Raw genomic sequence first — 27,164 nt, 5'->3', positions numbered from 1 at the left:
GCGCAGCGCGAGAGGCACCTGTGTACGATTGGCTGCGCGGGCGGGGAAGGGGGGGCGGATGATAATGGAACGCGCACGCGCGCGAGGGGGGAGGAGGGACGAAAGAAAGAGTTTGACTAGTCTCCTCAGAGAGAGAAGTGAGAGTGAGTTTGAGGGAAGGAGAAGCCGGGTTCGGCGCATGCGCGTTGCGGTGCTCGGTTGTGAGGCGCATGCGCGTTGCGCGGCTCCTGCCCTCCTCGCGCCCATCCGGCTCCGGGGTCGCGTCGCGCGGACAGCAGAGTCAGTCAGTCAGTCGGCGGAGGAGGGAGGAGGAGAGCGGAGGGAAGGGAGAAGGGAGGGGACGCCTTCCGCCTCGCTCTCTTCTCCTTTCCCCGGCGGAGCCCCTGTCACCTGCTGCGGAGGAAGCGGGAGAGCGAGTGCCGCCTCCTCCTTTTTCTCCCCAGGAGCCGCCGCGGGAACTTCTTCAGACCTTGAAGCGCTGCCTCCCGCCGCCGCCGCCGCCGCGCCTGGGGGACACTCTTGAGGGAAAGCGTGGGTCTGTGATCCGGTTCTCTGTCAAGTTTTACGTGCTCTTTAAAAGCGGCTTTTGGGAACTAGAAACTAGTAACTGGAAACGATGATGGCTGCGTCCACACTGGGGAAATAACCCGGTTTGGCAGCGCTTTAACACTATCTCGCTGAAGGGCTATAGAATTCTGGGAGTTGGAGTGGCCCACAACAAACTCCAACTCCCAGAATTCCATAGCCCTTCAGCCAAAGAAAGAGTTAAAGCGATGCCAAACCGGGTTATTTCCCCAGTGTGGATATTGTCCCTATATTGGGAGAATGGTGGGATATAACAACAACAACAACCAAACAAACAAGAAGCAGTGTGTTTTTCCTCAGCATCCCACGGAGCGAGCTACTCGTGGTTCAGGGTGGGTGGTATGTGGGCATGAGTTTTGGTTTCTTGTTTTAATGGAGGGGATGGTCTTTTAGATGCAGCTCCTTGTGGTTAGTTCCTCCTGTTGTTTGCTGTGGGAAGGGCCTTGGGAGAGAAGGGGAGGTGTGGGAAGGTGGAAGTCCAGTAATACCTTGGAGAGGGCCACCCCTCCGACCTTAGTCCCTGCCTTTTGACTCCACGTTTATGTAGTTTATTCATAGGCCACCTTGTCTCTTCCCCAGGGTGAGGCCCAAGGCAGGTTCCAGAAGAACAAAGATGTTTACAAAAAGGTTTTAAACCATAGAATTGTAGGGTTGGAAGAGACCACAAGAGCCATCCAGTCCAACCCCATTCTGCCATGCAGGAACTCTCCATCAAAGCATCCCCAACCAGCCTCTCTTTAAAGACCTCCAAGGAGGGAGACTCCACCACACTTCGAGGGAGTGCGTTCCACTGTCGAGCAGCCCTTACTGTCAGGAAGTTCCTCCTAATGTTCAGGTGGAATCTCTTTTCCTGGAGCTTGCATCCATTGTTCCGGGTCCTGTTCTCTGGAGCAGCAGAAAACAAGCTTGCTCCCTCTTCAATATGACATCCTTTCAAATATTTAAACAGGGCTATCATATCACCTCTTAACCTTCTTTTCTCCAGGCTAAACATCCCCACATGAGCCCAAGGCACCACCTCAACATTAGGAAGAACTTCCTGACAGTAAGGGCTGTCCGACAGAGGAACACACTCCCTCAGAGTAATGGAGTCTCCATTCCTGGAGGTCTTTAAGCAGAGGCTGGATGGCCATCTGTCAGGGATTCTTTGACTGAGAGTTCCTGCATGGCAGAATGGGGTTGGACTGGATGGCCCTTGTGGTCTCTTCTATAGCCTCTGGTGGGGGGTTCTGATGGAAATTAGAGTTCCTGAGTACCAGAAGTTATCCTTCCCCAGTGTATGCAGTGGTCCAGCAACTTTGGCACTTAAGAGGCTGCCTCAAGGAAGAGAATGATCATAGAATCATAGAGTTGGAAGAGACTGCAAGGACCATCCAGTCCAACCCCATTCTGCCATGCAGGAAATCTCAATCAAACATCCCCAACAGATGGCCATCCAGCCTCTGTTTAAAAAACTCCAAAGAGGAGATTCCACAAACACGACGATTGAGCCCCCTTGATCACACTGCATACACTAAGGTTTAAAGTGCAGGATGTATCTGAATGCATTTCTAGGCCCAGGAGCCCTTTTTCCATGACTAGAACTGAAATGAACTCCTTTTTTACCATACAAAAACCTGCTGTTGTTACCCCAAGCTTCTCCTCCCCCCAGTTGATGGAGTGAGGGGAAGTTGTTCATGATGTTAAACAACTTGGGCTTGCAAACTTTTGCTGTTCAATGGCAGAAACCCCATATTTCCCAGTCGGTTCTGACTGACCTTCTGCCCATTCCTTGCCCTGTTCTAAACTTCAGAGTCTGTTGTGTGTCCCTTCAAGTCACCCTGAATTTTGTAAGGCTTTCTTAGACAAGGACAGTTGAAAGATAGTTTGCCATTGCCTTCCTCTGAAAATAGAGCCTACACTAGCTGGTATTCCTCAGGGGTCCCTTATCCAAGTAATAACCAGGGCTGGCCCAGATTTGCTTCCAACCTCAGACGGGATCTGTTGCCATAGGGACATGTCAGCTTGACAAATGATGCTGAAATGGCTCCTTTCAGAAGATAAGAGTTGGATGCTGGATCTCCATTTGTTTCCTGTGTGATGGTGGAAGTGGTGGCATGATTTTACACATGCTCACTAGTGGCCTTGAGTTTTGGTTTCAGAGAAAATTCAGGGTATATAACAATTATTAAAGTTAATAACTACTTCAGCTTTCCTTTGGAGTGCGAGCGTTATTTTGACAAATCTTTACATGCAGCACATAGGTGAGATAGAGTTTCTCTGTCTGTTCAGTTGAAGAAGATGATTTTCTGTGTGTGATCAGATATACTCATGCTTCATGCACTTGTGATGGAGTCATGGAAACAGAGTGAATTCTTGGCACTGAATTTTGAAGTTGGTGGTTTTCATACAGAGAAGTACATCAGGCTAGGTACAGAAGGTGTAGGAGGAGACTTTGCTGATGACACTCATTAGACAATATAAAGCACCATGAAAGTGGGAGAAAGAGATTTAATCATCTTTTCTTCATAGTTGATGTGTCACATATTTAGTAATGCATGCAAATCTGGAGAATAGCAAACAGTAAGTAGAGAAGGCTGGTAAAAATAGTACAGTCCGCCCTTGCCTTACGTGGGGGATCAGTTCCGGACCCCACCGCGTAAGGCAAATTCCACCTATGCTTGAGCCCCATTGGAAACATTTGAATGGGACGCACTGCCCCTTGAGCCCCGTATAACACGGGTGCCCTGTATTATGTTATGTAATGCGGGTGTATAAGGCATGGTAAGATGAGTTTTGGTTGCCTAATGAATGCATGGGGCCAGATTCAAAGTAAATTATATTAAAGCAGTGCTGCTTGAATTACTTTGAAAAGTATGAATTAATTAATTATCACGTTACTGTTTTGAAATATTTCATTTGAACTTGCTTTCCTGCTTTCTAAATTTGGGAAGCTATACCAGTTTACATTTAGTAATGACTATGAGTGTGACCGCACTGGTGTGGTAGTACTAAAACTACATTTAGTAGTTTTGCTAACATATAGCATTTATCCTATGCTGCTTCTGTCACAAAATGCATGTGCACTGTAATAATCAAAAATAATAATAGAATTTATTTATATCCCACCTCTCTACAAAATGCAATTGGGGCGGCTTACAAGATGTAGACTTGTTTATTTGTAAAACAAGAGAGATTTCTGTTTTGGCACTGTATGCGGGGAAGGTGAGGAACATTTACTGGAAGAATACGGGCATAATTCAGTTTCTGCTTCTTTGGCAGCCAATCTTACCACAAAAAAGTGGTACCTTTCTAAGTAAATGCGCATAGGATCAAGCCATAAGTGCCCCAAACTCTTATTGTTTAGAGTTTTAATTTGAGAATAAAACACCTTGTAGTCAGGTTCTGGAAGTTTTGACAAGAGTACAAGATCACCTGTATTGATTAATAAATAATCCTGTTGAAGTTTAGAATGAATCCTAAATCCAGTTAGAAGGGCACGATAATAATTAAAATACATGACTATTTAAATGTTTAGCCTCAGAAGTTAGATATTTTCCCTCTCGCATTCTTTTAAAATACAAAACAGCTTTTGAACTCAAAGAGTTTAATAGATTGTCAGTGTTCAGCTTTTGGAGATAACTGTAGGCCATGATAATTTAAATTTTATTTTAAGAGCAGTTTTACTACTTGAAATTAGAATCATACAGTTGGTAGAGACCACAAGGGCCTTCCAGTCCAACCCCATTCTGCCATGCAGGAAATCTCAATCAAATTGTTTTTAGTCTTTTCTAGGCAAAAGCCCTATACCTTTAGGCACTACAGTTTTAAAATCTGCCTTGAGTGATGCTGTAGATCAGTGGTACCCAAACTTTTTTGGGCTACCGCCCTTTTTCCTCATGGGTGACAACCGTATCATCCCTCCAATGTGTATATCTTGATATTAGGTCTACTGTTCTACTGCAAATTCAAACCAACCAATCTTAGTTGCTTCTCCCTTTGCATCCAGTCACCCTGGGAGCAGTAACTGAACAGTGACTGAGATGCCTCTTGCCCATGCCAGCCTTGTGGCAAAGGCCAGTACAGGGAAGAGCCTCTCAGTCGCTGCTCAGCCAGTTGCTTGGCTGCTGCTCCAAGATTCTCCCTGATCAAGAAGGACTCTCAAGCTTTCTTTGTCAGGGCACAACTGGTATGTGTGTCGTGGGTTTATAAAGGCCACATGCTCTGAACTGGAAACTGGTTTGGATGAGAAAAGGGAGAGATTTTAATTACAGGAGCCATTCCAAAGCAAAAGACTCTTTCCAAGAATCAACCCTGGATACTCATCCCCCTCCTTCCCTAGAGACATGTCTTCCCCACACAGCTTCAAGTGTTTTTCTTCCTGCCCCCATACATACAAACATTGTTTCTTCTACATCTTAGCCTATCTGGTAAAAGAAAGCAGGAGAGGCACCACATCTCCAGCCTGCCAGCCAAGTCACAGCAAAGCGCACAAATGTGAAAGGGTCCCAAATATGAAAGCTTCCTTTTGCCACCTCTTCTCCCCTGCCACTACGTGCTCTAACCACTTGGTCCAGTTAGTCTGTCCCAAAATGGTGCCGCTCTGAGCCACAGAAGTAACGTCCTGTACCTAAGCTTTGCAAGTGTTTCCCAACTGCCACAGTCACTACTAGCAGAAGACACAGCTAAGGGAGTGAACTTGTGCAGATAGGTGAAGAGTGGGGGACACCACCACACAAGACAAATTCAGCAAGGCTGTGCGTTGGCTTTAAGGAACCCTGAAAATAAGTTTAATGCGCCTCTCATCCTTACCATGGTCCTAAAGGGCTCTGGTTCTCCTTCTCTTCCTTGCATACTAATACTTTGACTGGAAGTTCCCACCTGCCTCCATTTTCCTCACTATCCCCTGAATCTTTCCTCTGTCCATCGGAGACGGCATGTTGCCCATTTTGGGAATCATTGCTCTAGACTTTTCATATGCAGCAAGTATAAGACATTTGGGGGTCATTCCTAAATTGAAAAGTGAATACACTTTGTTATGAATGCCAGAATGCAGTACTGTTAAGGTAAGATCTATACTACCTGAGGAGTTGTGATTCACCATGATTGTGAACGACCATGGTAGTATCAAATGCTTTATCTGGCAAACAGTATATTGGTGTTTATTGTTAACTGCCATCAAGTTCACCTCGATTCATGGTGACCGTGTGGATGAGACATCTCCAAGATCCCTTCCTCAACTGCTCTGTTCAAGTCCTGCTGAAGTAAGAGGAGAAAGGGTTAGTTGGATAGATAGAAGTGGGGGACTAGGCTGGTTTGAATTGACTCAGAAATGACATGGGTCTTTCCCCCAGTGTGGGATAAACTTCTTATTTTTTCCATGAACCAGGCTGATACAACCATTGATTTCTTGCTCACTACATCTTAAAAAAATGCTAAGCAAATGACTGTCTTTTACATGTATATTTGTTCTCTGTATATATTGAAATATACATTCTCAGTGTTCATGATTGATTCACAGATCAGGTATTTGATATATGTGTTATGTGGAATTGCAAAACCTTATATTTTCTAGTAAATGACAGAGAATTTATTTATTTAAGCAGAAAGAAGAAACTGGATGTAGAAGGAAAGTAGTACGTTGATGTGGAAAATGCCACTAAGGGATAAGTATTGTCAGACTGACCACCATCACCATGGCTGCTGTGAACCAGGTAACAGAATTGATCTAATGATGGAGCTTCTTTAAATTTTAGGTTCAATAAGAAGTCATCAGGATAAAATCATGCACTATTAGGACATTTACAGATATTTCTGGTTGTTGTGTGCCTTCAAGTAATTACTGACTTATTGTGATTGTAAGGCAACACTTATCTTGGCAAAAATTGTTTGAGGTGGGGGGGGGGGGGTTGCCATTGTCCTCTTCTGAGTTTGAGACAGCATGACTCACTGAGGGATACCAAGTGGGTTTTCATGGCTGAGTGGAGATTTAAATTTTGGGCTGTGGGAATCCTGGCCCATCACTAAAACCACTGTACCACACTGGCTCATCTTCAGACACTATGTTCTCGGTTTTCTAAAATGATTGTATAACTAACATAGGACTGTCACATAACATTGCTTTAGGGATATTATGCTCTTAGGCGGGTTACAAACTGCCATAAAGTACGCGCTCCACGCGTACTAGGGTTAGGAAGGGCCGTATTAGGGTTAGGAAGGTTCTTACCTTCCTGACGGCCCTTCCTCCCAGTACGTGCAGAGCGCGTACTTTTTTGCGGTGCCCATCCGCATGGGCGCCGCCATTTTTACGTATTGGACGCTGTGCGTCCAGATGTGTCGCGGCGGAAGTGACGTCGCTAGGGCGCACTCCACCCCTCGCGGCCCCACTTCCGCGTTCCAAAAAGGAGCGGCATTTCGCCGTTCCTTTTTTGCTGCGCGGGGAAGCCTCGCGGTCTGGCAGCTGGGGCTTCCCTACGCAGCGAATGGCGGCGGGGGGAAAACGGCCCCTTGAGGGCCGTTTGTAACCCACCTTAGTTTCTATGAGATATTATTTATTTAAATATTTAAAAATACAGTTGGCCCTTCCCAACCTCAGGTCCTGTTCTCCCCAATGGCAGCGTGTGCATGCTGCCACACCAGTGCGGTCACGCTCATAGTCATAGAATCATAGAGTTTTACTGGATGACCACAAGGGTCATCCAGTAAAAACCCCTGCCATGAAGGAACACACAATCACAGCACACCTGACAGATGGTCATCCTGCCTCTGATTAAAAAGAAGGAGACTCCACCACACTCGGAGGGAGGGGTTCCACTGTTAAACATTTCATACTGTCAGGAAGTTCCTCCTAATGTTTAGGTGGAATCTCTTTTCCTATAGCTTGCATCCATTGTTTCATGTGCTGTTTTCTGGAGCAGTAGAAAACAAGCTTCCTCCATCCTCAATATGACATCCCTTCAAATATTTAAACAGGTTTGTCATGTCAACCCTTCACCTTCTCTTCTCCAGGCTAAACACACCCAAGTCTCATCTCATAGGGCATGGTTTCCAGGCCCTTCACCATTTTGGTTGCCTTCCTCTGAACATGCTCCAGTTTGTCAATATCCTTTTTTGAATTGTCATGCCCAGAACTGGATACGGTATTCCAGGTGACGCATGACCAATGCAGAATAGAGTGGCACTTTTACTTCCCTTGATCTAGACACTATACTTCTATTGATGCAGCCTAGAATCACATTGGCCTCTTAAGGTGCTATATCACACTATTAACTCACGTTCAATTTGTATGTCGTGTCAATATTGGGAAGAACTGGAGTTGAAGTTCCACATTTTTTGCCATCTGTGGGCGTGAGGTGGGGTTCAGAATGGAACCCTTGCAGATACGAAGGGCCAACTGTATTCCCAAGGTAGATAACATGGATAAAAACAACTATAATATGTGAACAAAAAACTTTTAAAAACAGATTACAGGCACCTCAAAAAATCATAAAAACAGAACATCAAAAAGCCAAAACTATTTCAGTTCTCAAAGGCCAAGTAAAACAGCACTTTCTTAGCTCCTATCAGAAACTCAAAAGGAATGGAGTCAGCTTTACTTTGCTTGGGGGGAAGTCCCATCATGAGACTGCTGCTACTGAGAAAACCTTGTTACATGTACCGATCAACCTAACCTCACAGGGCTTGTGTTGAGGATTTCAAGTTCCAGGCAGGCTCACATCGGAGGAGACATTCTTACGGACATTCTGGCCCCGGTAGTGTTTTCCTCTACCGGATTGATCATAGATGACGAAGGAAAATCTGTGGAGATAAACAGTTAGTTTTAACTTCCGTGAAATAAAATTCTGTATAGTTTTCTATATCGGTAAAAGTAGTTTAGGTAATAAACACAGTGAAACTACCTTGCTAAAATGGCTTTCAGCCTATCACAGGAAGCAAGAAGAAGGTAGAACAGGGGTTCCCAACTTTTTTGACTCGTGGACAGATTGGGAACTGTGTTGGTATAACATTGATTTATATAGTTCTACTGTATATGTTTCAAGAAAACTGTAAGTGTAGCAACATTTAATGGAGCAGGTATGTTGTTGTTTTTTTTTAAAAAAAGAAGAAATTTCTTTAAAAAGAGGATAAGGTCCATAAAGGGGATATTTAAAAGTCTGAGCAGACATATGCAAACATTTTCTGGGAACCAATCAGAATGTAACTGTGTTCTCTTAAGCACAGTAAAACCTATTTTCGAGTAAACAAGTATCGAATCTGATTCCTTGCAGATATTTTGTATATACTATATATAATCATTATTTATAGGTAAAGTGCTATAATATCTGAGCTATCTGTAATCTCCATTCATCATCAGAACTGTGAGAGAAACAGTTATTTGCTTCTTGAAGCTGGCCTATATATTTCCCAATCTGTTCTTAAGTGCTGTGACACTCTCGGGTGCCAGACTTCATGTACCATGGAGAGCTGTAGAGGAGAAGGGAAGAAGAATGTTGCATTGATGGCTGAACACCAACATCAACTTGGTTTAGGCCCATACAAATATGTACCACAGTGGATATGATTCATCTTGTCATTTACCACTTATTCTAAACATTTTGCAGTGCACATGCTGGAACCAGGGGATCCTCCTCTATTGCAGCAGCCTCTTAACACTTCAAAATCTGGCATTCAACAAATTATTGAATGCTTTCGATCAGGTACGAGTAGCTTCCTTTTTGTATATTTAATTTAAGTTTTTAGGATATTTTTATGGCCTTGTTGGTTTCTTAGGACTTCAGATTACTAGTTTTATATTACAAAGATAAACATGACCACACTAGATCTAACTTAGATCCACCTACTCTATCATTCCATTAGCTGCCCTAGATAATCACAGTGTTCTTGTACTCCTCTGTACTTGACACTGTAGTGCATCTGTATATGGAAATTCCATTTAGGATGATTAATTTGAGAAACAGGTTTATCTGTATTTTAAATACTATCCTGTTGTAATGTTCATGGGTTGTACTTTAGTATATTTGATACTGCCATTTCAAGTATAAACCATTTTTGTAGTTTGTAAATTCATTGTAGTATATAAATGCTGAAAATATTATTAGATATGGTACATTGCTGTTAATAAAATATTCTTATCTTAATCAGGCTATACTATTTGAAAAGTCTTGTAGACTAGTGGTTGTTGCTATATTTTGCAGTGAATTTGTTATGTTTGTTGTGTTGTATGAAGAAGTACTTTCTTTGCCCTGTGTTCAGGAATTTGGGATCTCCTCTTTCTGACATTGGGCATTTTTGCACTGTGAGCTTTGGTTTATGGTAATGCTTTTTTGTGCCATCTTGCTGCATTCTGAAAAAGTAACAAGGGGGTGAAGCAGACTGGTGATGGCACAGCCCTTTCTGAAACCAGAACACAGTTGCAGTCCCAAATGGGCCACCAGCAAGGTCCCAAACAGGCCGCTGGCAAGGAGGATGTGTCATTCAGACATTATGTGAAACCAGAGTTAAACTCACAAATTATGGTTTGGAATTATGTCTATGAATCTCAGGAAAAAGAAATACTATTAGCAAAAGAATAAAAAGAATCCTTTAGCTTGGTGTCACTTTTAGATTATTAACTGATTTTTCAATACCTTCCAGGAACTTAACGTAACAAAAGCCACTTACTGTAACTGGTATTCTTTTAAAAATGTTGTATTGCAAAACATTTACAAATTTTTTATAAGATCTAAATCCAGTTGTTTTAAAGTCGAGAGGAATTGTATTAGTTATTACCTATTAATGTTATTATCTTCTGCACAGCTGTGTACTTTTCAGTCTATTAAACCTTTGAAAATGTTTTTATTTGGATGTGGAGGGGGAACACGAAGCTACGGTATATCTGGCTTTTATGAGGACAATCTAAGAAGATTTCATAAAGCCTGAATCAGCCTCCAGACATAGGTGGCAGTGACTAATTTCATAAAATCATAGAGTTGTAGAGTTGGAAGAGACTGCAAGGGCCATCCAGTCCAACCCCCTGCCATGCAGGAAATATCAATCAAAGCAGCCCCCCCCCCAATGGCCATCCAGCTTCTGTTTAAAGACCTCCAAGGAAGGAGACTCCACCACTGTCAAAAAGCTCTTACTGTCAGGAAGTTCCTCCTAACATTTAGGTGGAATCTCTTTGGCTTGAGCAAAGTAATCTGCTTTTATTTATAGCCACGTTCAGTATGTATTCACATGTGTTTGGTGAAGTGAAAACTTAATATTTTTCAAATGGATATTTGTTTAAGATTTTTCCAGTATGCCTTCAGAAAGCATAAAAACATACCTCTTACCCAAAAGTGACTACCGGTTCATAAGTTTTACATTCTCAAGCTGTATTGTATGTGTACTGCGGCAACATGTACCATGAGCTGGAATAACAAGGAATTATCACTAGGTTGTGAGAAGTTTCCTGGGAAGTATATACAGTACTAATATGGGGAAAAAGCAAAATGTGGAACACAGACAAGTCACCTGTTGACTTACAGCAACCTCCTTAGTTTCATGGTGTTTTTGTAGGCAAGGAATACTTAGAGGTGGTTTGCCAGTTCCTTTCCTCTGAAACACAGTGCCTTGGATGATGTCCCATCCAAGATTAACCAGTGCTGACTCTGCTTAGCTTCCATGATCAGACAGGATCTCATGCCTTTAGGTAAGCCAAGGGTGAAGAGCAGAGAGACAAATACACTGTTAAAGATGCTCTGCAGTCATTGAGACTAAGCTTTGATGCTGCCTTCTCAGTCTTCTCAGAACCCAAATAGGTTCCTATAGGTTCCCAAAGCCTGCCTTTCTCAGGGATCCAATCCTGCAAAAACTTAACAATGTGGAGACAACACCTACTATATACATTTAGTCTGAGACTAATCCTGAGACTAATCACCTCTGCCAGGAGCCTGGACCTTATGACACCATACATGCTGGAGGCTGGATTTGAAGACATACCTTATAGATTGATATCAGTCTCATAGACAATTGCTGGAGTTGAGTGGTGGCCCTCAGATCTTCAGCAGACAGGGCAATAGGCCTTTAATCAAACCTATCAGGAGTGCTGCTGGTGCCAACTTAGAAGTGGGTCTCTGCACATGAATTGAGATACACCTGTCCATGAATCCAGTCAGGCTGTGGTGGTGCATGACAGCTGCTCCAAAAGTTGTTGTCCTTGAAATAGAAATAAAACCCCTAAGATACATGCCTGCATTTTTTTAACTTATGGAGGAAGGGAATTTTGAAAAAATCTTCTTCAAGGATAGTGTAAGTAACCCACACCATCCCTTTTAAACAGCTAACAGTTTTTGGGGTTTTTTTTTAAGGAATGGGGAGAGGGGCATTGTGGCTAGAAAAAAAATGTCCAACTTAGTTTTACAGTACTATTCCTAAAGGGGGGAAACAACCTCCTTTGTTTTAAAATAAAAAGTTATGGTTGAAACTCTTATCTTCCAAAGAAAATTGATCACCCTCCCATGCTAACTGAAAAACATGAGCAAATACGTAACCATTGTGGCTGGGAGATTCTGGGATCATGCATTCAAAAAGTAACTTTTATAAATTCTGCCACACATATATAACTTTTCTTGGAGTCAAGAACAGAAAATCTGCAGTGTGTGGGGATAATGGGCCTCAGGTTGAACATGTCATAGATGGCCAGCAGTATCATTCAAGAATACATCCAGCTTGCAGTACATTATGATCTGCTTTTCCGGTTATGGAAAGGACAAAGGTGAAACTTTTTGTATCTTGGTTCTCCATAGCCACAGCCCAAAACAGATGGAAATATTTGGACTAGACCGCAAGACTTCCTCCTCATGAGGAGCTCTTTATTCTATTTTTGGTCTTATTCTTCAAAACATATTTCCTCCATGTCCCTGGCTGCTGTTGCATATTGCCTTTTGGCTCAATAATAGCATCCGCGTCTCTGTTTCTCCCTGCTTCTTTCCCTCCTGTAATTTTCTATTGTCTTCACTTCAGACAAATCTTTCTTTCTTTTCATGAGTTCTGTATCTTTCTTGTGGGCTCCAAGGTCCCAACATACAACATGCTCTCACTTTCAGTGGATGCTGTTTTGTGTTGTGCCTCAGCTAAATTGGTAATGGTTCTGAGCTTGGGACAACCTGTTAGATGTTATTCATAAAAATGTCCCAATAGGGTGTTGGTGTGGCCACAACTTTACAGAGCAAGGAAAACATTCCAGGATCAGAAGTGTTCCACTGAATCCTAATCCCACCTGAGAATGCAATATATAATTACCACTTTACATTATGTACTTCAGTAAAAGTCACAAGTAGAGACTTCACGTTTTCAAAAGGTGGCACAGTTGTTATTTAGAACCATAACCTGAGTGAATAATAGCAATAAATTAATTGGTGACTGCAAAAGAAATAAAGCATATCTTTCATTCTTTTTCATTCTGCTAGGAAAAGTTCTCTTGGGTAAGAATGACCTTTGTAAATGAGATATGTTAAAACCTTCAAGAAACATTATAGAGTTGCCAGAGCTGAGCACAGTGCCTCAGTCTGGTGTGAGATTGAAGCCATGGAGTGTGAGATCCATTAACATGCCTCCTACCTTCTTGTGAGGTGTTCCTTATAGGAAGGATAATCCAAATATAGAGTCAAAAAGCAGTACGAGGTTCAAGCCATAATTAGGACCTTACTAAAGTATAAGTAAGAGTGATGTAAAGGTATTCCAGGATTCAGACCAGCAGAGTCAATCCAGAGAAAAAGAAAGATGGGCAAAGGAAATCCAAGTGGCAGGATGGCAAATTCACTGGATGTTCAGACAGGTAGATTCTGTTAGCAGGTCTCAAGGCTTCCAAAAAAGAGCAAGGAACAGAGCTAGTAATAAACAGTGATTTCATTGAAGTGTATAAAACTGAAGGCACTTTACCAGCAGCCCTCCATATAAAGATTTACTCCTCAGGGGCCTTATACATGTGTGTACTGTTCAGTAGCCACAAGCCTTGTACATGTTTTCAATATGGTTGAGGCATGGATGACAACCCTACCTTGTTCTTCAAGCTAGGCAATCCACCTTTTGGAGATAGGATTCTATTATGTTTCTCCCTGAGGGTCTGGGATCTTCGGGAGTCTGGTCCTTGATGTTATCTTATGCATGAGGTTTGGCACCCTGCTTGATAGAGGGTCAGTTTCATATTTTAAAAGTACAGTTTATTCAGAAAATAATTACTAATTGAATTTACTTTTTTACAAATTTAAATGGAGTACAACAAAGACTACTTCAGACATAGTAAGAAGGTTTAAAACGTCCATCCTTAGGATTTAAGGAGTAAAACAAAATCTCCCCATAGTTCTGATGTTGTACAGTTGGCTTCCTTTTTCAGCAATTCAGGGGTTAGCTATCTGAGAGGGGAAAAACATCAGCCATGTCTGCTAGGGTTGAAAGACATATGACATGTGCACATACTTAAAACCTGTCTAATAAGAAACAGGGACATAGTAAATTAGTAAATAGTAAATATAAATATAATCGTAAATATAATTAGTTATTGGTAATAATTCTAAGAACTGTCAGAAATGAGGGCACCCAAGCATTTGAAACCCTTAAAGGCATGCATATTAAAGGGGTCAGAAATGTACATAAAGGACCATCTAGCAAGAAACACAGTTTTTCTAACCATAAACCTGTGTTTCACTGTGCTGTTAGATCTGGTATGTATAGTCACATGAGAAATATACCGTATATACTTGTGTACAAGCCTACCTCACGTATAAGTTGAGGGAAGTTTTCAGGGTCAAAATCATGAATTTTAGTTTGACCCGTGGATAAGTCGAGGGTAAAACTTAGGGAGCTATAATGAAGGATGGAAAGGGGAAAATACCACTTCTTTCCCTCCTTCGCCTACTCTGGACCTCTCCTGACCACCTAACACCGATTTCCAGATGCTGGAGAAGAGGTTTTAACATTGGATTGAGAAGGGAAGTAAGTGGTGTTCAATGGGGAGGTTTTTTCCCTGGGAAGAGAAGCCTTGCAGATCAGACTGGGGAAAGAAGCAAGTGAAGTTAAATGGGGAGGTTTTTTTTCCATGAGAAGAGAAGCCTTGTAGATTGGACTGGGAGAGAAGCAAGTGGAGTGTAATGGGGAGTTTTTCCATGGGAAGAGGAGGCTTGCAGATCAGACTGGGAACTCCTCATGCGCACGCACGCGCGTGCACACACACAGAGAGAGAGAGAGAAACATGGACACCAGGCTTGCTTATTTTAGGATCTTTCTAAGCAGTACTAGTGTATTGACCCATATATAAGTCTGCCCAGGATTTTAGGGTCAATTTTTGGGCATAAATTTCTCGACTTAGTCAAGTATATACGGTCATTGCATAGAATGTATTTTTTGCTATATAGGTTGGGTATCCCTTGTCCAAAATGCTTGAGACCAGAAGTGATTTGGAGTTTGTTTGTTTCTTTGTTTTGCATATATAAGCAGCATAGTATACTCCAATACTGCATTTGCAAATCTGGAGACATGTGAAGCTGGAAGGAGGTGCAGGTATCTGTAAAATGGCAGGTAGCATGGATTTGCACTGAGCACTATGCTTGAATTTCTGCCATCTCACAGATGCTCATTTTCTCCCCACCCTTGCATCATATTGCCACCAGCCACCTGCTTCTACCTTCATGGTGGTGGCTGTGGTGCTCCTTCTCGTTCATCTCTCTCAAGCTTCATGTCTTGTTTGTTGGCTGCCTGCCCTGTGTATGAGACCTGAGGGTGGAGAGGATCTGAGAGACAAATGAACAGGAGTGCCAGATCTGCCACTTCAGAGGCAGAAGGGGTGGTTTGTGGCAAAGAGTTTCAGATTTTGGAGGTTTTTGGATTATGGATTTCCAGCCATCCAGTCCTGTTCTTTTTCTGGCTGCAGTCCTTCAGAGTACATCAAGCCCTGCATACCTTTTGTGTTGGAAAGTCCCTGACATTCAAGTGTGGATCCACAGACCCCTTATTTCAATACATGCTTGTGAACACATGCTGCCTGAGTTATGCTTTGATATGTTAACAATGTAAAGAGGACTTGCCAGTGTACAGAGAGATTTTTTTCTTTCTTTTAAAGGACACCTACTTAACAAATAACAGTTTTAAAATAGCTATGTAGATTGTCAGAAGAGATAGGTCATTGCCCTCAATTTAATAAGTGAATTCTTTTCAAATTTGTAAAGACTTTAGAGAGCTTTTTGAAAGTATATTTTCATTTAAATACAATTATAATGCTTTTGAGACTGCAATAACACATATTATTAGTCAAAATCATTATCTCTGCTTGTGAAATTACACTTTTACAATACATATACTTTGCAAAAGAAATGTAAAAAACAAAACAAAAACAACAACCAGCAACAGTGTTTTAGTCCAGAATGTTTTCCTGTTCTGGAATAGGGATCTGTGGCAATCTGCAAGTGAAAATCGTTCCCTGGTTTCTCCTGAAGATGCTGCTTGAGATAGAAAAAACATCTCAAAACATATTGTACACAAATAGCAGCCGAATGGTAAATTGATTAGAAAGCAGACGTGAAAGGGATTGTTCCAGATCAAAGTATTGTTTTTTTCCCCAAAACTAAAAGTGTAAATTTTAAGCACATTTTAAAAATAGTGTGTTTATGTTTGGCTTGGCACGGCTCTAATGTCTTGGAAGGCAAAGTGTATTGAAAGAGTATTGCATTAGTATATCCTGTCTTTCATCAATCCAAAGGCCTAGAATTTCTACTAGAATATAATTCAGTTACCTATGTACAATTCCGTCCCAACATGGAAATGCTGAACTTTGACCTGAAGGGAGTTAATATTAGGAGTACCTGTCACCATTGCTACAATGGCTAGATAGTTGGGTAGTGGGGAAAAGACAACATGGTATCTGTGGGTTCTTTTAGAAGGTGGCCTACAGCCTCCATGCAATATTCATAGGACATGTATTTCTACTTTTTTTTTTAAATCCTGCTAATCCTACATGAATATCTGAAGGATGGTAAGACTGAACAACTGAGTGGAGGTACTTTAGGGATATAAGAGACAAAACATGCTGCAGTTTTGTCCTCATAAGCTGGAGGAAATATATGTTGGGAACTTCATTCAGCATGAACGCTTGCAACCAGTTTCGGATGGAATTGCATTTTATTTGAAAAATCAAGTTCATTTACAGGCAGATATTGTTGGAAAATCATTGCATTCTCTCTCCCCCTCCTCAGATAGATAGGATTTTCTGCATGCATCTCTACTGTCTTCTATCTCTATTTGCATGCCATTTGGTCCTGCTAAATTACAGGGGCAATAAATACCTTTGTAAGTTGGTAAACAGATCATGTGATCTAAGTAACTTCCTTTGGAAGTTCTCTCACACAATAGATCTCTCCTGCCTTCCCTTCCGTCTCTCCATCACCATGCTCTCTCAACTTTCCTTCGAAAGATGGTGAGATACAAACTTCTTCTCTTACCTGAACTATTCACTAGATAGGTTAGGATGTAGCTTCCATGTATATGTAGATTTAAGCCATTAGTAAAGTTTTGTTTTTTAAATTACAAGCTATTTGTGTCAGCCTCAGTCCTTATAGAAGCATCTTAAGACAAAAGACCGTTTCTGCTGCTCTGCTGATTTACAAGCTAGACCCTCACAGGCTTGGCTTTGATATTTTTGATATTTTTGTTTCCTTACCAAGGGCTGAAGCCTTAGGAAACTTGAATTTCCCTACAGATATTGACTTGACACTGTGGAAATATGGATGGTATTGGTACAAACATAGACTGATTTGTCAGTTGTAACCCTGTTCAGACCAAGCAATCTTCACCTAAGTTATACATGCCCGAATATGTGTAATAGAGTACAGTGGTGCCTCGGGTTACGAAATTAATTCGTAACGCGGCCGCTTTCGTAACCCGAAAAGCCTTCGTAAGCCGAATTGCCATAGGCGCTAATGGGGAAAAGCCGCGATTCTTTGCGAAAAACCCGAAAAAACATTCGTAACCCGAAACAATAATTCTCTATGGGATTTTTTCGTATCCCGAAAATTTCGTAACCTGGGTATTTCGTATCCCGAGGTACCACTGTAATATAATTCAAAGACACATCCGTGTTGGTCTGGAAAACTAATATGCAAAAGTATGTTGTAGCAGATTTGAAACTGAAAGAAAGAGGTTGGTAACATGAGCTTTTGTAGATTTCAGCTTACTTCCTCTGAAAAGGAAGCCTACTTCCTCACGCATCTGAAGAAGTAGACTCATGTTTATGAAAGCCCATACTACCAGTTTCTTTCTTCCAGTTAGTCTCAAAGCTGCTACAAGATCCCTTTACAGAGTAACATAATGTATCAGTAGTAGGCTAACTTTTAAGAAAGTGGGAAGCCTACAAATTATTATACCCAGGTCATGGATGTTGTCAGAATATTTTAGTCTAAACATCAAACAAAAACAGAAATAACATTTCCTTGAAACCTATAAATAGCAGGATGTGTCCTGAATCCATATGCTCCCTGGCCCAGTATTGCCTACTGTTATATCTTTCAAACCATGTGTGCCACTCAGGTACTTGTTCTAGGAACCCATGATCATTTTTATGCTGAAATCTAGAAGTTATAACAGAAATCTATGATCATTCTTTAAATTTGTGATTATATTTAATGTAAATAAATTGATAAAAGTAATAAACTAAATATACAAAGGGTAATCAATATCTGGGGACGCGGTGGCTGAAGCAGTTAAGACACTGACTCTGTTGACTGCAAGATCGGCAGGTTGGCAGTTTGAGGCCCAAGTGCTGTGTGATGGGGTGTTCTCAGCTTTTGTCAGCCTAGCATGTAAAAATGCAAGTAGATAAAATAGGTACCACTTTGGTTGGAAGATAAGCAGCATTCTGTGCTGGCCACATGACCACAAATTGCCTCTGACAAAGCTGGCTCTCAGCTTCATAACGTAGATGAGCACCGTCCCCTACAGTAGGACATGACTTGACAACCTTGTCAAAAGGGAGTACAGTGCTCCCTCGGGTTACGAAATTAATTCGTTCCGCGGCTAATTTCGTAACCCGAAAAGCCTTCGTAAGCCGAAAACCCATAGGCGCTAATGGGAAAAAAAGCCGCGGCTCTGCCGCGGCTCCATTTAAAACAGCGCCGACGTTTTTTCGTAACCCGAAAAAACGTTCGTAACCCGAAACAATAAATCCCTATGGGATTTATTCGTATCCCGAAAAATTCGTAAGCTGGGTAATTCGTATCCCGAGGTACCACTGTACCTTTACCTTTACTTTAATCAATATCTAAGTCCTAATAATTTTAGTGAAACAAATTTAGGCATAGTTTTCATTTTTCTGTTTATATCGTTAGAATTTTAAAAAATACTTACCTTCAGCTAGGGATGTCCAAAATATACCTAAGCCTAACAATACTTTTTGTGTGTGTGTTTCAGGAACTAAACAGCTTAAGCATATTTTGCTGAAAGATGTGGACACTATATTTGAATGTAAATTGTGTCGCAGCCTCTTCAGAGGACTACCAAATTTAATAACTCATAAAAATTTTTATTGTCCTCCAAGTTTCCGGATGGATGATAGTAAGTTTTGTTGTCTCATAATTATATATATAGTATTTAAACAGGCAACTTCATTGGCTTTTTAAGAAAAATGATTTTTAAAATGTGAATTTTGAAAAATTACTTGATAGTTAAATGAAATTACTTATACAGTGCTACCTCGGGTTACGAAATTAATTCGTTCCGCCGTTCCATTCGTAACCCGATAATTTCGCAACCCGAAAAGGCTTTCCGTTAGCGCTGGAAAGCCGCTAGCCGCACTTTGCGTTTGAATTTCGCGCCGAAATAAATTTCGTAACCCGAAAAAAATATCGTAACCCGGAACAGTTTTTTCCAATCTAACTTTTTCGTACCCCGGAAATTTCGTAACGCGATCATTTCGTATCCCGGGGCACCACTGTATACAATTTTTTTTGTGTTTTTGCAGGCTGAATAATTAGTTTTTTCCATATTTGTGATCTGTGGATTAATAAACTACTTTAAAACATAATTAAATTTTATTTAAGATATCTGCATGCCACAGTTCACTTTTCTTAATAATATATTAACATATTGTAATGGCAGGATGTACATGGTACTTAACAAAATGCATACTGTATTTGTTTTCTGAGGAGCTAGAAATATGAAAGGGAAAAACATAGGAGTAAGATTAGTTGATGGGCTCTGCCCTAAGAAAGAAGGGACTGAATGCTATATGGTCTGATTATAGTACTCATTCTGACATGATGTATTTTAACTGTAAACCTGTAATTTAAACGTTTTCTTTATATTTACAGATTCTCCTCATATAAATGATAAACAAAGCCAAGCCGTAAGTGATCTTCTAGAAGCTATATATCCAAGGGTAGACAAGCAAGATTATATAATTCGTCTAGAACCTATAGAAACAAATCAAAATGCTGTATTTCAGTATGTTTCAAGGGCTGATATCTCAGTTGAGAACACTGAGATGGATGACGCTCCTGCTCAAGCTTCTGTAGAAATGCCAGAGCCTACTATAGAACCTCCTAAAGCAATTCCACCTCCATCAGCATCAGAAACTGTAGATACTCCTCCTGCTGCTAACAAAGCAATAGTGACTTCAGAAGATTCAACCCCATCCTCAAAGCCAGAGTTGAAATGCAAGATTAACTCTGATTCTGGTCATCAATTAATTTGTTGTCTTTGTAAAAAAGAATTTAATTCAAGACGCAATATACGCCGACATATTAGAAAAGTGCACAAAAAAAAGATGGAAGAGCTGAAGAAATTTATTAAAATTAAAAAAAGACCAAATCCAACAACTAGAAGGGGACGTAATAAAAATGTTCTTGTAACATTGGGTAGAAGTTGTCCTGTATGTTTTAAATCCTTTGCTACAAAAGCCAATGTGAGGAGGCATTTTGATGAAGTGCACAGGGGACTGAGGAGAGATTCCATAACACCTGATATAGCTACAAAACCTGGGCAGCCTTTGTCTTTGGGGAAAACGTCTGCTAAAAAATCTCTTAAGACCCGAAAACAAAAGTCATTATCAAAGGCTGAGTACAACTTAACTACATGCAAGTGCCTTTTGTGCAAGAGGAAATATAGTTCCCAGGTAATGCTTAAAAAACACATGCAAATTGTTCACAAGGTAACTCTTTCTACCAAGAATACTAAAAGAGAGAAAAAGACCAATGATGCTTGTAATGCAGAACTGAAAGTTAAAATGGAATCAACAGAGTCTGCAGAACCAGTGCCACCTTCCATTGTTTCTCCACAGAATCATGTGAAAGTAACAAATCATTCAAATGAAAGAAAGAATACCGTATGCACTGAGAAGAAGAATGCACTGTTTGCTGAGAGAAAGAGTGTACTGTCAGCTGAAAAAAAAGGTGCACCATCTCCTAAGAAAAAAAGCACACCAGCCATTGATAAAAAAACACCATTGTCTGAGAGAAAAAGTACACCATCCAGTGAGAGAAAAAATGCATCATTCTCTGATAGAAAAAATGCATCAACCTCTGAAAGAAAAAACACACCATCCTCTGATAGAAAAAATGCATCATTCTCTGAGAGGAAAAATGCATCATCTTCTGAGAGAAAGAGTGCACCATCTGCTGAGAGAAAAAGTGCACCATCTGCTGAGAGAAAAAAGGCACCATCTGCTGAGAGAAAAAAAGCATCATCCACTGAGAGAAAAAATGCACCATCCCCTGAGAGAAAAAGTGCACCATCTGCAGACAGAAAAGATGCACCATCAGCTGTGAGAAAAAATGCATCATCTGAGAGAAAAAGCACACCATCTGCTGAGAGAAAGAATGCATCATCTGCAGTGAAAAAAAGTGCACCATCTGTTAACAGAAAAAATACATCATCCTCTAAGAGAAAAAGTGCTTCATCTGCTGAGAGAAAGAATACATCATCTGCACAGAAAAAAAGTGCACTATCTGTTCAGAGAAAAAATGCATCATCTGCCGAGAGGAAAAATACACCATCCTCTCAGAGAAAAAGTGCACCATCTGCAAAGAGAAAAAGTGTAACTGCTACAGAGAGAAAAAATGCATCATCTGCTGAGAGAAAAAATGCATCATCCTCTGAGAGAAAAAGTACAGCATCTGCTGAAAGAAAAAGTACACCTCCCACTAAGAGAAATAAAGTTAAGCAGAGCTCTGAAAACGCTAAACCAAGTAATCAGACACTTGCAGGTTGTCCTAAAAAGCCCAGGAAGTCAAGACTTTCAGCTGGTTTTGATTTTAGAAAGCTTTACTGTAAACTGTGCAAGCGCCAATTTACATCTAAGCAAAACTTAACAAAACACATTGAATTGCACACAGATGGAAATAACATATATGTTAAATTTTATAGGTGTCCTCTCTGCACTTACGAAACACGCCGGAAGCGTGATGTGGTAAGACACATAACTGTAGTACATAAGAAGCCTTCATGTTACCTTGGCAAAATAACAGCTAGTTTAGAACGCAGAGCAGTAAAAAAGCCCATTGACTATATTCTAAATAAGGTAGCAAAAAGAGGCCCTCAGAGGGATGAAGGTAAACAAAATGGTTCTAAACAGGACATCACCTCTAATTCACCATGTAAAAAGTACGAAGGCAGTGATGTTGGCATTGAAGTAAAAGTAACAAAAAACTTTCCTCTTCATAGCTGCAATAAATGTGGGAAAGCATTTGCAAAAAAGACTCTCCTAGAACATCACAAGAAGACTCATAACGCATCACATTCTCATGAAGAAAACAATAAAACCAAAGGCAGACATACAAGATCTAAAGCTCGTGTCTAGTGAGGAACATCTAGTACCTTCTTTTATGTTTGCTAAATTTTCCATTGGTATTTCTTGCTCAAATACACTCTTCTTCATAGACCTCATATGAGAGAAAAAAGTACTCCATTTATTCTTTCTAGCCATCCCCCCTCCCATGACATGATACAAAGGTTTGACTTCTTTAAAGACATCAAATCTAGTACGGTTTGAGTTGTACAGGTTTGGTGCTACAAAGTTCTATATTGAGTTATTGGCATAATGTTTAGAAGTGTAGTACTATAATTCTAACATGGGAGTTAAAATTAACTTTGCACGTCATTGGTACTGACCAGGCAGAGAAAGTCTTGGTGGGCTGAAGATGGCCTGTAAGTGCTCTGTTGCTGAACTGTGGTTTAGTTTGTTGGCAAGCATTTTTGGGCATAGAGTTTTCACAAAATGCTAATATTCTTGTGACTCTTTTAAAATTATGGTATATAACTTTAAATTATAGAGCTCACATTTTTGCATTACAAATGCCCTTTTTTGTTCTTTGATGCAACTCTTAAATCCCTGTATTCTCTGAACAAGTTTTTTAGTAATTGGCCCCATTTATCTGGAAGTTTCATGACAGTGTTTTTCGCACAAGTTCTGTTCAGAAAGGAGGAGGAGGAGGAATCATATTTTACAGCTCCATTTTATGTAATGGATATATTTTAGAAACTGACATTAACTTGTTGAAACTGAAATATATTTTGGGGTAACTAGTAAAGTATTTGAAATTATATGAAAGATTCTTAATCTCTAAGAATTCTTTCCATTAAGAGCATGTTTGTTGATACTTCAGTTCCAAGGTCTCCATTGTGTATTCTGTTTTTAATGTGAAAAGATATAGATAGACAAACCCCAGCTGTTTGGAAACCATCCTCAGGTTGCTAGTGGGGATATTGGTGGGTTTTTAAAGGCTATATAATAGAGATGAGTTTGGGGATTATATCAACTGGTATCCATCTGCTGTCGGAAGACTCTTTGATCCATTGCATGCCTTAGGCGCGTTACAGACCGCCTGTTTGGGACGGCCTGTATCCGGCCCTTTCCCTGCCAGATCGGGGCCTCAGCTGCCATAGCAGCAGCCTCTGAGGCCCTGATCTGCTGCTTTCCAGGCCGCGGGGAAGCGGCAAAAGGCCGCTTCCCCGCAGCCTGGAAAGGGGTGTCCTTGGGGCTTCATGCCTCAAGGACACCTGATGACGGCAGGGATGCGGAGAAAGGGACCACTCGGCCCCTTTCTCATTTGCGTTGCTGGTGCAGCCATGTAGAGGCTGCGCCAGTGACGCAAATTGTGGAAGGAGCTCTGAAATGGAGTTCCTTCTGGGGCCGCCGAAAGAGAGCCCCAGGCGCCCTCATGCGGTGCGAGGACGTCACTTCCGCGCCGGCCCGTTTGGAGGCGGCGCAGTGGTGACGTCCCCATGGTGGCACCCATGTGCATAGGGTGCCACATTTTGTACAGACTCAGTCTGTACTAGGGTTAAGGGTGTCAGGAAGTGACGCCCTTTTCTAACCCTAATACGCCCCTTCCTAACCCTAGCATGCCCCTTTGTAACGCGCCTTTGTCAGCCAAATGTAGAGGAAGACTTTCCTGACAGTTTTCCTTTTCATTGCAGCCCCCTCATACCCATCCATGTCTGTTCCAGATAGTTGGTTAAACCACTCAGAGCAGTGTGAAAATTAGAAATGGACAGGGAATTACTGAAAGTCACCCTTATTTTCCATATATGAAAGCTTCCATTGTCTCATGAGCCTTTATCAGGAACACAAGTTGGATACAGCTCATTAATACCAAAACTACAGTCAGCTTATTGGAGACAAAAGATGTCCTGAGTTCAGTGTGGTTAGCTTTCATGCTGTCTATTAACAACCACCTTTTAAAGTTGACTTAATATTGGTATAAATCTCTCTTGTTAACATCAGGTGATGTGTGGTAAAATTTGGAATCACCACCACTAATTTCTTCAATAGTAAGGTGAGAAAAAATATTTTTATAAACTATTTTCTTACTAAATTTATTAACTTTTCATAAACCTTGTCCAAACTTTTTCAATGGCAGTTAAACTGTATTGAAAATGACACAAGTGAAAGCCAACTGTCTTAATTCATGCAATAGAATAGTGTGGTAATAGGTAATGTATGTTTTAAAAGGGAAATTTTGCAAACATTTTTTAAGAAATGTACAGTTGGAACATCTGTCCCATAGGCAAGGTCCATACTTAAACCTGATTTTGCTAAAAAGGATTTTGTGATATACTACTAAGCAAATACTTGCTGTGTGATGTACTTTAAAAATATTTTTTATAAATGAATGTATGTGAGCAAACAGTTTCTTAGTATACTTTGAATGAATTATAATTGAATTGTCATAATTCTAGACGTCTTTCTAATTTCTGTTCTTGGTTGACTAATATGTTTTGGGGTAGGGTTGTATTCAGTTTGACTGTACAGAGGTTGCTGCAAAGATCCGTAATGATTTTGTATGGTTAGATTATTGGATAGTCTTTCATATGGAAGTTTACAAGTGATCCACATTCCCCTATTTTAATTTTAAAATATATATATATATATATATATATATATATATACACAAGCACTTTAATAGCTCCTGGTTGTTGTTTTTTTAAATAGTTATTTTTAAAAGACAGTACACTAATATTCATAAGAAAATATAGTTTTTTTTTGGTAGAGAAGTCATATTCAAACTATTGTTAAAGCAGGATAGTATGAGATTTTTCTCTCTTTTCTCTCTCTCTTTTTTTTGCCCACAAGATGTTGAATGACCACTGTAGGTAGCACTTGACTTTCACTGTAAAGTTTATAAAATGCTTGCTTGTTCTTGTCTGTTTCATAATCACTTATAGTACCTACCATCCTGAATTTTTTTTTTGGCAGGTTTTTGTGCATCATAATTTTTTTAAAAAAAAATGTTTAGTGACTTGTGTCAAATTGTCACAATTTTAAAAATATTGAACATCTGAAGAAATCCTATTTTTTAAAACTACTGGTTAACTTCCTTGCTTAGGGAATACCTTGTGTCCATTTATACTTTTTCTATAAAATATATCTAAAACATTTTATCACAAATTTTAAAAAATATTTTATGGATAGACAAATGTTTGGCCTTCTAGTGCTTTGCACTAAAAAAAAACTGTGAATGGGAAATAGACTGTAACTGTTGCTGGAAATGTTCTATGTTGAATGTACATGTTTCTTGGATAAAAGTACTTTATTTGGAAATAAAGTGGACTGGAAGTTATTTCAGGCAAATGTTTTTGAATGTTCTCTTTTACTCTTATTAGTTAAAATTGCATGTACTAGTATATGAATTGCATGTTCCAATACTAAGAACAGTAAGTACAGGGAATATCATTTTGTAATGTTTTTAAGGGTGATTTATATATTAATCAGTGAGGCATACTTCTCTGACTGTCAAAGAAGGTTGAGAAGGACTCCATTTTGAAGTGAGCACCCTGAGTACTATCCAGCTTCACATGAATGACCTTTACACACCTGCAGTAGGATTTCCTCATGCTTTTCCTTCATGTATTCACCAGATCCACTGCAACAAATCTCTTGGCCCTTTGGAGCTGGCTTTAGAGAGGTTTATAAAGGGCTGTAGAAGGGAGAACCCATTCCACCAGCAATTTCCGTTCCACTGGCAGACAGATGGCATTGGATGCAAAAACTGTGGGAAATTATGCCTTAGTTCTGTATGTCTAACTTTTAAAGAAAGGGTTAAATTGAAAACTCTGGCCCTGTACATACGGGCCCTTTAGTACGTCCTGTCGATGTGCTAGGGTTGCCTCGGGGTGCCATTTCCAGACGCCCTAGGACGTTGCCAGGACGTCACAGCTGTGTGGCGCCATATACACAGTGCACACAGCTGTGACCACTGCCGCGCGCCTTCCAGATGGGCAGTTTGCAGCGGCGCTAAAAGGAGCCACTTTTTAGCTGTCCTTTTGTTTCTGCATAGTCGCGCCGTGCAATTTGGATGCTGCGGCGCGGTTATGCGGAAAAGAGAGGCGGCCACCAGCCACCTCTTTCTGTCGCTCTGTACCCCGCCATAGTTAATCTAAAAATATTTCTAGTTGAACAACACACTTTTTAAAATATAAAATTAATTTAGGAAAGAAAACATTTTGTCTTGTACAGATGTATGAAGATTTAACTAATTAGGTTTAAAGAAGTCTGAGGATAACTAATTTTTTTTGTTGCTGTTGCCATCAAGTTTACTTTGACTTATGCTGGCCCTATAAATGAGAGCCCTCCAAGACACTCTGTTATTAGCAGTCCCGTTTACTGTATATATTCAACTATAAGTCAATCTCATGTATAAGTCAAGGGCAGGTTTTGGGACCAAAGTTGAGGGTAAAAATTAGAGGCATGAAACAAAGGATGTAAAGGACAAAGATATAAGGAAAACAATGCCAAAGAACTTACAAAATTCCAGAAGGCATTACTGTTTTGTGCTCACCCTAAAGGCTGGATGGATGAGGAGGGAACCTCAGTGAATTGTGGCTGTGCAATGTGTGGGGAGGCAACCAGGCACAGATGGGACTAAGAAAATGCACACATGTCAAAAAGGATGAAAAGGCAAAGCAAAGAAAATGGTGATTACATCAGCAGTGATTGTAGCCTTTAACTTTAATGTTGTAACTTTGCCTAATTTTAATCCAGAAAAACTGACAAGACACAAATATCTAATTCAAATACTTTGAAGCCAATTTTGACTCCCCTTTGAGGGGAAGCATCAAGGAGCTGCTTCTGCCACCATTTCCCGGCCCAAACCTAA

At 40.5% G+C, this 27,164-nt stretch overlaps 1 protein-coding gene across 6 annotated transcripts; it reads left to right on the top strand.

Moving 5' to 3' along the window:
* ZNF800 (zinc finger protein 800) lies at nt 1–25,639 on the top strand. 6 transcript variants are annotated; one of them, XM_042468054.1, is made up of 5 exons: nt 1–22; nt 6,171–6,278; nt 9,165–9,260; nt 18,982–19,125; nt 19,881–25,639. In XM_042468054.1, exons 2-5 carry the CDS (start codon nt 6,209–6,211, stop codon nt 22,364–22,366), a joined length of 2,796 nt encoding a protein of 931 aa, XP_042323988.1. In that variant the 5' UTR covers nt 1–22; nt 6,171–6,208; the 3' UTR covers nt 22,367–25,639. The 6 variants fall into 6 exon arrangements, with proteins under 6 accessions (XP_042323988.1, XP_042323985.1, XP_042323990.1 ...); XM_042468051.1 differs by lacking the exon at nt 1–22 and adding an exon at nt 405–535; XM_042468056.1 differs by lacking the exon at nt 1–22 and adding an exon at nt 426–531.
* Nucleotides 25,640–27,164: the final 1,525 nt, after the last annotated feature.

Source organism: Sceloporus undulatus, chromosome 5, assembly GCF_019175285.1.
Source record: "Sceloporus undulatus isolate JIND9_A2432 ecotype Alabama chromosome 5, SceUnd_v1.1, whole genome shotgun sequence".
NCBI classification, from domain to species: Eukaryota; Metazoa; Chordata; class Lepidosauria; order Squamata; family Phrynosomatidae; genus Sceloporus; species Sceloporus undulatus.
This window is presented reverse-complemented; position numbering and strand designations above follow the sequence as displayed.

Excerpts from the sequence above, each read along its gene's own strand:
- ZNF800 (XM_042468054.1), top strand. The coding sequence starts at position 6,209 with ATGTGGAAAATGCCACTAAGGGATAAGTATTGTCAGACTGACCACCAT. Across the intron at positions 9,261-18,981 it reads TATTGAATGCTTTCGATCAG|GAACTAAACAGCTTAAGCAT; the intron begins GTACGAGTAGCT and ends TGTGTGTTTCAG. Across the intron at positions 19,126-19,880 it reads AAGTTTCCGGATGGATGATA|ATTCTCCTCATATAAATGAT; the intron begins GTAAGTTTTGTT and ends TTATATTTACAG.